General features: G+C 45.1%; 2 protein-coding genes across 8 annotated transcripts in view; one reads left to right on the forward strand and one right to left on the reverse strand.

The window, feature by feature from the left end:
- The window catches only part of UBAP1 (ubiquitin associated protein 1), a 35,725-nt gene extending 29,930 nt beyond the window's left edge, over positions 1-5,795 (reverse strand). For 4 of the 6 annotated variants that reach the window (XR_006177285.1, XR_006177287.1, XR_006177286.1 and 1 more), the window contains exon 1: positions 5,640-5,691. The gene's annotated coding sequence lies outside the window, so the exon portion shown is untranslated. Of the gene's footprint in view, positions 1-5,639; positions 5,694-5,755 lie in introns of those variants that run through there. The other 2 variants (XM_042862287.1, XM_042862288.1) reach the window with 2 other exon arrangements.
- A 2,694-nt stretch (positions 5,796-8,489) lies between these two features.
- DCAF12 (DDB1 and CUL4 associated factor 12) overlaps positions 8,490-12,796 on the forward strand; it is a 29,531-nt gene continuing 25,224 nt past the window's right edge. The window contains exons 1-2 of one of the 2 annotated variants that reach the window (XM_042862300.1): positions 8,490-8,728; positions 9,459-9,713. In XM_042862300.1, coding sequence (XP_042718234.1) covers positions 8,648-8,728; positions 9,459-9,713 — 336 coding nt within the window. In that variant the 5' untranslated portion in view covers positions 8,490-8,647. Of the gene's footprint in view, positions 8,729-9,023; positions 9,102-9,458; positions 9,714-12,796 lie in introns of those variants that run through there. The other variant, XM_042862301.1, reaches the window with a different exon arrangement.

Genomic DNA, 12,796 nt, shown 5'->3' on the forward strand with positions numbered 1-12,796 from the left:
CTCTCTCTCTCTCTCTCTCTCTCTCTCTCTCTCCAAAGTCTGAGAGTGATACAGATCAAAAATGGCAAAAATGACTGGTTCAAACTTGATAAAATAATTTTCTCACCCAAACATTTTCTTTAAGCTATCCTTCAGGATAGTATGTGGAAGGTCGCACTTCAAATAGCAAGTGGTTGGATGTAAATTAATTGCAGGTACAAAGTCCCACCAGCCAATGACCACTGACAGAATTACAGCTAGTTTAATAACTAATCTTGGTTTATTAGGAGCTCAGAAATCTCAAAGGCATGCACTAATTACAGAAATCTGCTACCTTAAATCATGATGGTTCATTACTCTTTGAAAACTAAAAAGTTACTTTGTACTACTGTTGTTTTGCCATACATTTCCACTCCTAAAAATCAAATGCATGCCTGACTTCGGGTACATCAGCTTCCCAAAAAAGAACCTCAAGTACTTTCTGAATGCCCAGTTAAAAAGTTGTATGTTATTATGAATACAAGCAAGCAGAATGATAGTCAATAACCCTTCAGCTTTGTTTTATTTGTATTATTTTTAAACCAAGAAGTCAAACACACTAGAAACAAATGGCTTGTGGTGATCTAACAATTATAAGATTAAGAACATTCCTGTCACAGACTACACAGACCATAAAGCTTCTCTATGCTTTTTCACCACCAAATTTTATCCCAGATAATTAACAGTGATTTTATTATTAGAAATTCCTCTCCCATTTAGAAGGAGCTCCTATATTTCTTTTTCAAATTATTATACATTACTGTACAAAGATGCCACATGACAGCATTAGTCATTAGGGTGGAACCCAAGATAGCTCTGCTGTATTGGAAAAGGAAAGACATATCCTCTGACAACAACTTCACAGAGCGTTTGTAAACTATGAATCTAATTTGATTTTGGAGTCAAGTTGATGAAGAAAAATCAAACTGAACACACAAGCTCCATGTCTCAATTAAGCACAGCACTAACACTTGTCACAGCATAATGACAATACAGAGTCACTTAGAAATCCAGCATCCAAAGGAGAGGGAATAAATCTCGCCAGTCACATCTTCATCTGCTGTGAACCCAAGGATGCCAAACAGCACAAACGTAAATCAGAAAAGGACTTAAGTCAATTATTTGATAGGATCTAGTACATAGCTATGGTGAATACTGACCTCCAGCAACATAACCGAGACGGAGAGCTCACAACTAATACAATTTAGTTCATTACTACTTTCCTCAAATCTGACTACCTGGGCAGCTTAAGTATATTCATATTAGGACCATCTTCCACTTGAACTGACTGCTTCCTGTATAGGATTCATCCTCTGTTTTTCCCATTTAAGAGTTGCTCTGATCCAAGCGCTCCACACAGAATGCAAGTGAGAGACTTCAAATGGGAATTCACAGTTGTACTCAGTCTGTATAGAAGTAATTCTATTGATACAACATAACATTTTGAATCAACCTTCCCTTCTACGGATTTAAAACTAAGTTTCAGCACTGTTACTGCTGAATTGCAGTGAAATGAACACTATTACTCTGTTACTCCTTTGTATACTTCTAGGTTTTAAGCAAGCACGGCATAAACTTCTGAAAAAGGCTTACAGCCTCAGGAAGCGAGAAACGCTCGTGTAGACATACAAGCCGTTCCTTCCTTAAGGATTACTTTCCTGCATTTAAGAAAATCCTTTACCCATGTAAGAAAAATCTAGAATTACTTGCCATTTAAGAGAAATAAAAGAAAAAAAACACTGCTCAGATTATTCTAGAAGGCCTCAATCAAGACTATGCTGACTGTAAAAGGTCACTAGGGGAACAGAACATGAGCTTATTCAAACCAAGCCAGAGGGTCAAAGCATAAAGCAGAGCGCTAGCATACCAGAAGTGATTACCCACTTAGGTAGCTAACAGAAAAACAGCGAGCTCATGCTTGCATTGATCAACAGCAATCCCAAGCACAGAATCACAGAGCACGCCTAAATTGACTGCAACCACGTGAACTGTCAATACCAACTCCTGCCTCCATTCAGGACCACCCAAATTCAAACGCTGTATCTGAGAGCACTGACAAAACACTCCTGGCGCTCCAGCCGTGCCCGCTGCCCTGGGCAGGCCGTTCCATGCCCACCGCCCTCTGGTGCAGAGCCCTTCCCCACCCCTGCCCCTCTCCTGGTGCAGCTCCATGCCGTTCCCTCGGCCCTGTCGCTGTCACACAGAGCAGAGCTCAGCGCTGCCCTCCGCTCCCTGTCAGGAGCTGCAGCCGCCATCAGGCTCCCCTCCGCTCCTCCGCCCTGTGCCCAGCACACCCAGGGCCCTCAGCTGCCCTGCACACACCTTGCCCTCCAGAGCCTTCCCCCCTTTCTGAGCGCTGCTCTCCAGCCTCTCATCCCCCAGACTGGACCTGCAGCCAGGGCCGCCCCTTCCTGGGTGCAGAACCCAGCAGTTGCTTTTGTTGAGCTTCATGCTATTGGAGACTGTCCAGCTCTGATCTGTCAAGACCTCTCTGCAAGGCCTTCTCTCCCCTCAAGGGCAAAGATTGACTGTAGAGTGGTACATGCTATTAGATCCAGTACATGCTATTAGATGCTATTGCCTTCCTTGTTACCAGTACAAGTAAACAATACAGAGAAAATAAATCACCTCCAATACACCCCAGAAGACCTACTTTTTTTAAAACCAGAAAACTATTTTTAACTTGTAAACAACCATCGTTCCCTTTCCTCTAAAAAACTCATTTCAAAAACATATTCCAGAGCTTTTCACTTATAGCTCCATGAGACCATTTTTATACTGTCTCTGATTTGAATTACAATGGTCATTTTAAGTAGACCGTAACGCCTTTATGTGAAGATTCTTTAAGTAAGGATTTCATAGTTTCAGGTCTGCAATTTACAGAAGAAAAGACTGCAAGAAATTTTGTTAGAAACAAAATAACAGAGAAAGTGGATTGCAGTTCCTGTTAGAAATTAGAACTAAATTTCCTCACATATCAGTTTATCAAAATATACATGCTGTTACCAGCTGTGAAATGCAGAACAAGCTGATGACAAAAAGCTTATGACATGGAGATTGGGTAGTGTCAGGACTGTTTAATGCCCTGAAGTCACTAAAGTTTGTGTAAGCACCACAAGCCATGAGCTAATGGAATTAAAAACAAGTAAGGTAGTGCCTACTGCAGCATTACAGTACTTTTGCCACAAAAGTGCCTGAGCAAAACAGCTCAGGCTGTCAATGTGACAATGTTAGATGGGATGGCCTGCTGGGCTGCTCCTGAAACCTGACTCGTCTTCTCCAAATGAAAGGCTTTTGTCTTTCGGATAACAAGTATTGAGCTCTGCAAGGTACTATTAGAACAATGGAGATGGAGCTCTTCCACGTGTCTTTGATAATTTCTAATCGTTAAGGTTTTTGCTAGCTATCAACTAACAAATAAATTAATAAATCTCATAGCTGAATAGCAGCTCAACATATTAAAATAGTCTGAACACAGAAATTCTGATAAAGAGAAAATAACATTTACTCATTATTCATTCATAAATCTTATACTTAAGACTTCACAGCTTTCTGCATGATGTTCCAGGTAACTGTGTTTCAGCTTCCATTTCACTTGTGTTAAATCTCTTTTCTTAGAAGTGACTTCTGTCCTGATTCCTTTGCTCCATATTGCATACACAGGAGAGGAAAAAAATACTGCAGGCCAGATACAGCACTGAGAAGAAAAAGGTGCAATCACTTTCAGTTTTGCTTTTGAGACCAAATCCATGAGCTAGCAACAACGAAGTTAAAGATTATATTTTCTCTTCCCCTATACTTAGGATCAATACATTGTCTAAAACGTTTAAGTCACTCTTTTGCAGCAGTGCTCTAAAGTGTCACGGGCACTTACAAATTACAAGTCTGTTTTTACAGAAAAAAAGCTGAAGTCATCCAGCAACACTACCACTGCCATACTGCAGAAAACAAACGCTCCCCTAACAACATAGAGCACACAGCCTGGCATACATCAGCCCACTACCACACACACCCTCCTCAGCTGACACAGAGCTATGCACATAGCTCTGTTCTGTACAGAGAAAAAAGGATGCATCAAAAAATGTTTTTCCCCCTTTTCCTCAGGAAAAAAAAATATTGCTACAACTCAGAAAGATCAGATCTGTATGGCCAGCTTTAAGGAAGTAAGCAGTTATGGGAGTGCCTGCATTACGATAAAGTTCCACACTCCAAGGATGACGAGGCATGGAAGATGAGGCAGGTAGCTAACTGCAGAACCACTTCTTCCTTTTTCCTTCACACTCTTAACCACAAGTTGGAATAGATTCCTCCCTGCCAAGCTCCCACAAAAGCCTATTCACTCAATAACAAGTTGTGAGATGCCAGTGCCTTCTATCAGTGGCAAAGACACTGAAGTCTGAAGGAAGAGCTGTTTGTAATTTGGCAATGCTTATCTATGAATATCCGCATCAAAGTACTTATATCTGTCACAACCGTATTTCTATCAAATCCCAAACAACAGCTACATCTGATGTGAAGCAAAGTGCCTGAGACCACCTGCTAATTTCTGCTCTAACAAGGCAGAATTTTCCCAGTTTTTTCTGCTTTTTTTTTTTTGTCTTGTTTAGGATTTTAAGTGATATGGGGAATAAAAATACTTTATCAAACAATTACTCACTTCCAACAATTGTAATTTCTCTTACTTATAAGGAAACAATCCTAACTTTCCTTTTAAATGAGAGACTTTAGGCTACCAAAGATCAGAAAAACAACCCTCAAGTTACATTAAGTACCTTCATCAAAGTGTCAAAGAAGTGTCTGAGTGAATGCGAGCTAACAGCACAGAAGGCATTATCAGGAAGTTAAAAACTACAGAAATGAAGTATTCTTACACTGTGGCATACATCCACGGTATGTGTGCATCTCAAATACAGAACATGCAGCCCTCTTTTCAACTCAGAAGAGGAATAGCTAACTGGAAACGATCCAGAAATAGGTAATGAGCACAAAGTGCGATAAAGAGAGCTATCATCCATACAATAAACAAGACTTCAGCTCTTCAGCCTGCAGAGACTCGAGGGAACAGAGCAGATACATGACAGCAAAGGGAGGGCTGAGTGTTACGGTTATCACAATGCAGACACCACTAATAAACAACCGACCCGAAGGAAAACTCGACAAAAGCCACACAAGCGCTCAGACCATCCAAACCAGAAAAGGACTTTCCACACAAGATCTGGTTACCGCAGCGAGGAAGCTACCTTCCCCCGGCGGGCACGCACCCTTTACCCGAATTCGAACAGCCCCGAGGCAAATTCACAGCGGGGAAGCACTCGGACAGGCGCCGGAACTACGGAGAGCCACCGAGAGGAGCCACCGCCGGGCCTGATCCCGCTGCCCTGGGAGCCGCCCTACGCCAGCATCGCCAGCGCGGCGCGGCCAGGCCCCGCTGCTGCTGAATCACAGCGGGACGGCGAGAAGGAGCGGCGGCGGAGCTCCGGCACGGCGAAAGAGCGGAGAGCCCGAGGAGGGGCCGCGGCCCGGAGCTTCTCGACGGGAGGAAGGGAACCGGAGCCCACCGGCCTAGGATGGTGAAACGCCTCCGCCGCCGCCCCCCTCCCCTCGCCAGGCCCGCTCGTTACCTGCCAGCCCCTGGCTCGCAATAGTCCCCGCAGCCCCTGCCCACCGCCCGGCCCTACGCCAGCCGCACCGCACCGCCCTCTCCGGTCCGGCCGCCGGGCGCCGCCATCTTGTGTACCTGCTCGCCGCCCCGGGGACGTGCTGACGTCACGACGCAGCGTCACCTGCAGCCTCGGTGACGTCACCGCGGGGCGGGGCGGGGCGGGGCTTGTGTGGGGATGACGGGGCGGGCTCTCGCCCGAGCGGCTTTCGGCGTCAGGGGGCTGAACGCCCCGCGAGGCTTTGTTAGAGGCGCTTGGATTCTCTAGGTGGTAACGGGAAATGAATACTAGCCAGGGAAATACTGCGTTAGCCGGTTCTGTGTGAGGGGTTTAGAAGTGGCTCCTCTCAGCCCCACCCACCTCCCTCACTCCCTTTGGGTTACTGCGTTTGGGTTATTTCCGTTCTAATTGCTGCTGCTGCAGGCAGAGCAAAAAGTGCATAGGAGCTCTGTGCACTTACCTCGGTGTTAAAGCAGCATGAGGAAGTAGAGATGACCAAGTGCTTCCTAGTGCCGACAGCGCACTGGGCCCTCCGTGAACCCTGGATGGCATCAAGCTGCTTGTTAATTAAGAGGGCTGCCAATAATTAAAAGGTCTGCCTGTCAAAGCCTGCCCATACTTCCTGGGTATTACCCACCAAGGCTCACAGGCTTAAAATTAAAGAAATAGTGAGCCTGTGCCTCTGCTGTGCTTAACTATCAAGATTGCTTGTTTTGCAATATATCCATTCTGCACTAAACAGTAACAGCTTGTTTAGTATATTTGTGAGATCTGTCTAAACCTCAAAGATGTCCTTAAACAGAAAGCAAGCCGTTCATAAGATTGTTGAGGATGGAAAAGACCTCTGAGATCATCTAGTTCAACCACCAGCCCCACTACCTACTACCCTAACCACCAGACCACATCCCTCAGTGCCACATCTCCGCCAGGGACAACGACTTCACCACCTCCCTGGGCAGCCCTTGCCAATGCTTGGCTGCTCTTTCTGAGAAATTTTTTTTCTTTATTTCCAATCAGAACCTCTGTAAGGCCATTATTTCTTGTCCTCTCGCTGTTACTGGGGCGAAGAGGCTGACCCCAACTTACTACAATCCCCACTCAGGGAGCAATACAGAGTTATAAAGTCTCCTCTGAGAGTCCTCGAGACTCAGAATCTCAGTTCCTTCAGTTGCTTCACGTAAGAATTATGTTCCAGGCCCTTCACAGCTTCATTGCCTTTCTTTGGACATGCTTCAGAGCCTCAATGTCTTTCCTGTGGAGAGGGACGAAAAATGAACACAGTACTCAAGTTGTGGCCACTCCAGTGCTGAGTACAAGGGGACAGTTACATCCCCAGCCCTACTGACTTTCCACATTTTGGAAGACATACACAAAGTCTTCCAGCTTAGTCTTGTATTGAAATCTTAAGCCAGAGAAAAACATGCATACACGCAAAACAAATTTTTAGTGTAACAGCTATGTTTATTTATGGAATCCCAAAAGGCAAATGTATATGAAATTGTAAATATCTGACAATGTTCCCCTTCAATGTTTGTAATTTGTCTTTGCAGGAACCAGTGTTGAACTGATCCATGGAGATGCCACTGAAGATAGACCATTCACAACACAAATCCCTTTTGTTTTTAATTTTCTCAGTAGTGTTACTGTCTCTGTGCATTAAGTCATTTGGAGCCTACAGCCTGAAACTGTCTATTTCAGTATTCCCACCTGTACAAAGGAGAGATTGATGACCTATTTTCCTGGATGGTGAAAGCATCTTGAAATCTGAAACAAGAACTGTTGTATGCTTTGTAGCTAGGAGATAACATGTTGAAATGGAAAAAGCCACACACCTCATGAACCCACAGCTGTAGGGGTGTCCCTTGGGTAATGTGTACATCGACTGCGTTATTTCTTGCTCTAAATTATGGTGAAAATACAAGTGTGTACAGAGGGCCTGAGCACAGCTGGTTTCACACAGGCTGCATTACAAACTGTGTTCAGTGCAGAGTGGAGCAGGACCTGAGGAAATGTTGTGGACCTTCATCAGGAGTGGGTCAGGATGGGTGTTAGGAAAAGGCACTTTATCAGAAAGTAGTCGGTCATAGAACCCCAGGTAGGGGTCATGGCACCAAGCTTGTTGAATCCTGAGGAGTTCAACAAAGCCAAATGCAAGGTCTCACACCTGGGTCATGGCAACCCCCAGTATCAGTACAAACTGGGAGAACAATAGATCACAGCCCTGCCAAAAAAAATAGAGCACAGCCCCGCTGTTGCATGGAAAGGTGGGCATGAGCCAGCAGTGGGACAAGAAGTAATGACTTCAAGTAGTGCCAAGGAAGGTTCGGGTTGGATACTAGGAAAAAATTAATCTCATGAAGAGTGATAAGTACTGGAACAAACTGCTCACGGAAGTGGTATCCCTGAGCTACCCCTGGAGGTGTTTGAGAGGAGGGCAGACGTGGCACTGAAGGATGTGGTTGAGTGGTATGGAGGTGACGGGTTGACGACTGGACTACACGATCTCAGCGGTCTTTAACGATCCTACGATTTGACAGCTGTGCGCTCACAGCCCAGAAAGCCAACCGTATCCTGGGCCGCAGGGCGAAGGAGGTGAATCCTTCCGGACGGACTCTGCGGAAAGCGGGACCGTTCTCCCCGCCTCATCCTCCGCCGCCACCAGGGGGAGTCGCTCGGGCTCGGGACACGTCGCCTGGCAACCGCAGAGGGGGCGGTGCCCGCTGGCCGTCCGTGTGCTGGGACGCGGGGCTGCCGGGCGGGGCGGAGGGAGCTACCGTAAAGCTGCGACGCGACCGCCGTAAAAGGGGGAAATGTCGTGAAGGGCGGTCCGGAGGGGCCTGCGGCGGAGTGAGCGGCCGGGCACGGCTGCCGGCACTTAATGCCCCGTGTCCTGGCGGCCGCCTGCTCCGTCTGCTCCATGTGGGGTCCGGACCGGGCTCTCGGCCTCTCTTCTTCGCTTTCCTTCTACTATGGCCAGGAAAACAGTTAGCAGGAAGCGGAAAGCGGCGGCGGCGTCCGCCGCGGGGCCCGGGGGGCTCTGTGGGGAGCAGGTAGGCCGGGGGGCGGTGCGAACTGAGCCCAGGGGTGCGGTGAGCCCCGGCACCAGCGACGGGTGGGGCGGGGGGACCCTCAGCGGCGGGCGTCGGTGCCCGGTTGCGGGTCTCTGGACTGAAGGAAAGGGAAATGGGGCTTGGGGGATCTCGGTATGCCGGGGGGGGGGTGGCGGAGGTGCGGGAACAGCCGGCGGCACCGGGCCGAGCGGCATCGCCCACCCGCTGCCGTCAGATTCCCGCCTAACCCTCGCCGCCCCGCTGGGCTCGGCCGTTGTGTCCGTAACGGCCGCGTCCCGGGCAGAGCTCCCCGGTCGCGGCCATGCAGCGGACGGAGCCTGGCTTCGGCCGCAAGAGAGCTGTGGACGCCACGGTCGGTACCGAGCGGCCCCTGCCCCGTGTGGTTGTGTTTCGCTGCGGTGGAACTGAGGCCGGGGAGGAGGCTGGGGCTGCTTTCAGCTGCTTAAAATGTTTCTTTTTCAGGTTTCTCGTGTTTCCTGTAGTATTCGGTGCTTCAGCGGAGCTGAACTGGCGGGCAGTGTCTGTGGCACCACTGCAGTGCCACTTCCTAAGCGAAATGTGTTTAATTCTATGAAGTAAAGGCTGTATTAGCACTTCTGTGTTGATCTTGTATGATTTTTATGGATGGTTTGGAAGACTTAATTGATCTGAATTCAGAAGACTACTGTTTTTCATTTTTTTATCTAATTTTTATGTTTGTTTTCTACAGTATGGATGGGATCATTCAGTACACAAAAGAAAGCGGCTTCCTCCAGTGAAGCGGTCCCTGGTGTATTACCTAAAAGGCAGGGAGGTCTGGATGCAGAATGAGTCCAGCTACCACCGCCTGTTGCACGGGTATGCAGCCCAGCAGCTTCCCAGCCTCCTGAAGGAGAGGGAGTTTCATCTCGGAACCCTCAATAAAGTGTTTGCCTCACAGTGGCTGAACCACCGGCAAGTGGTGTGCGGGACAAAATGCAACACAGTGAGTGCCACTTCTTTTGCTTCTTTTCTCATGCTGACGTCTTTCTTAATCTCTGTATACTGCCAAGGAAAATATTAGGAAGTAACTAGAACCAGGCTTAACTGTGGCCCATTCTCATTTGAAAACATGGCTCTGTGCATGTGGCTATGAACCAGACTATGAGACCTATATCTGTACACAGCCTCTCTAATCTGCACAGAGTTAAGTTACCTTTTTTTCAGAGTGGAGTGCAACAGTGCTGTTGAATCTTTCTTCTTGTGCTGCAGATGGGGGGTGTTGGTTAATGAATGTATCTCTGATTTCTAAATAATGTGATATCTAGCAGAATATGCTGTTGAGGCTCTGTTTTTATGTGTCATCCTCAGTGTGTTTTGGTTTTATGTGTTGTTCTGCTGATGACTGAGAGATTACTACAGAACTGAACTCCTCGAGTTTAACAGTGCTGTTAAACTCCCAGTATTCTTCAGACTAAATAGAGATGTTCTAATTATCTAAATCTAAAAACGAATTCAATGTATTGAGGATTTTCCTTTGTTTACTTTATGATTTTTTTTTTCTACTTTAGATCTCCTTAGCTTACATATTCTCATGTTCGTGTATTTTCGTGTGCATTAGCAAACACTGAAAGCTCCTCAGGCTCTTAAGCTGATGATTTGGATTTTAAACATAAGGGAATATTAAAGTGGGATATAATGTATTTAATAAATGGAGGAGATCATACATATTAACTAATAGCCTCTGCTGGAGTTAGTAGCCTGGCCTTTTCAGCTAAGGCTATGATTTCACATTGGAAGCTCTGATTGAATTAGCATAAAATCCAAAAGTTGTTCTTTGCAGGTTGTCTAGTGCTACTGAAACAAATCAAATTTTGGAAGGAATGTGTAGACTGAACAGTTTTCAGTCTTCCAAGTATATGAATTGTCGTGATTGTTTTTTTGCTGTAATAACTTGTTATGAGGAAGCTCTGTGCTCTGTGGTCTGACTTGCAAAGGACAGCGATATTTTTTTCATTTCAGATTTTCTGTAATTACTCACAGGAGGAGACTTTCATACAGTAGTTCTTAAGAAGCAAAGCCTAACTGGGTAAACAAAACAGTGTTGTAGCAGGAGTAATCCTGAAGCAGAATCTCTTTGCTTTCTTTCTCCATGTGTGCTCATTGCCTCTGCTGATCAGCTGCCCACCCTTCATGGAACAGAAGACAAACTCCTGTGAAAACACAGGCTCTCAAAATCTTGCTTATTCTAGCAAGATCACTGCAGGTTTTATAGTGCTGCAGCAGTTTTGCTGTGTTCTGTAACTTCTGTAGTTCCATTCCTCTGCAGCATAGATAAATGGACAAATGCATTGTTAATGCAACCTTGCAGAAAATTGTTTGTGACCAAACAATCAGAGAACTGAAGAGGGATTCAACCATACTGTTGTTCCTACTGCATACGCTGCAATGAGGTATATGCTTCCACAGCTGAACTTGGATTACGGATGGACATTGTCCTGATGACAGAAGTCAGCTTTGTCATTACAAGATTATATACGAATTATGAATACTGTAATAACTTTAGTTTGGTTGCTTTGTGCTCGTGTTACAACAGCTGGAGTGTTAAACGACACTCTAACTATAAGATTTTCTCTCTCATCTCCTGAGTAAGCAACATAATAAAGATGAGTTTCGTTTGCTTATTCTCATGCACTGAAGTTGGGAGTAAATTTATAACAACTTCGTTAACTTTAATGGTATTAGTTACACTGGCATTGCTTGTAATTAAAGCTAATGCAACAGAAAAATTTAAACCAAACCAGTTACTTGAATCAAAGCATGAATGTGACGCTGGGAGCTTCTAGCAGTTAATTTATAAATTGCCTTTGGCTGTGCTGTGCCAGAGGTAGTCACTATTGTAATAACAAAAGAAAAAAACAGAACAAAACAAAACAAAAGCTCTTGTCATGAGACAGGCTTTGCTTTTAGTTATTTGACAGTACTGGTCAGTCTAAATGCTGAAGAGAATGTAGAGCTCACAGTTGTGCACTTTCAATAAGAATTGTAATTTGTTTTATTGTTTTGGGCAACTTTTTAAGATTATCACTGAGTGTGCTTGTGTGTATGAAAAAACTTCACTGACTTCCATTGAATGCTTGTAGTTGGTCAGCCAACTGTGTCAAATTGTGTATTTTAGTTTATGAAAGGTGCATAATTTCTTTCCTAGATACTTTATTACAGAACTTATACAGGCATTCCAGTGTCAAAAAAGTCAAGTGGGATTTTCTGAAGTGCAAAGATCTTTTTGATCATGTATACAATGGGCTTCTTAAAGCTCTTGAAAAATAAATGAGGAAACAGGCAAACGTCTGAGATGTGCAGATGTTCATAGTGTATCATCTTGGCATCTCAATTACCAAAGGCTGGTACCAGGAAGTCTCAGATAATACTGTCTGTAATTAGTGTGCTGTACTCATGCTTTTCAGAAACAGAAGAGATTGTGGAGGAAACAAGGTTACAACAGGAGAGAACTCTGAATGTTGATTTACTGAACTTTTTCTTCCTTTTACTTTATTTCAGGAAATGGTGATGGATAAAGCAGCTTCTGAAAGAAGCACAAATCATCATTTTGCTGTGTCTTTTGATCCCTTAGATCTATGTATCGTAATTCTTTTGCTAATTATGAAGTTAACTGAGTAAAAACATCTGATTCCCTGAATACAGAAAGCTATTTAAACAAACAAAACCCAAAGGTACCCAAATTCCTTATTGTTTGCTCTCTTCTGATCTCTCAGGTGTCTTTTCTAGGACTTGAATGATTGCCAACTCAATAGCTTTATTTCTCCGTGGTAGATTCACGCACTGCTTTGGATAGCCTAGTGTCAACTTCAGGAGATCCCATGTTTGTTCAGCACAACTCATATAATTGTAGTCTTCTAGTCCAGGTGTCTGTAGTGGTGAACAATACAATTCATGGTTCTTATGTCTGTGAATATGGAGGGCTTAGGTGGCAATGGTTTCTACTTGCTTTGCAAGTTAATGTATTCCCTGGTTTTGGCTGTGCTGTCAGGAATCAAATAGACTGCTTGTTTCTTGCACCCAGCAGGG

Source organism: Lagopus leucura, unplaced genomic scaffold, assembly GCF_019238085.1.
Source record: "Lagopus leucura isolate 7727_CA_CO unplaced genomic scaffold, USGS_WTPT01 Super-Scaffold_650, whole genome shotgun sequence".
Taxonomy (NCBI): domain Eukaryota; kingdom Metazoa; phylum Chordata; class Aves; order Galliformes; family Phasianidae; genus Lagopus; species Lagopus leucura.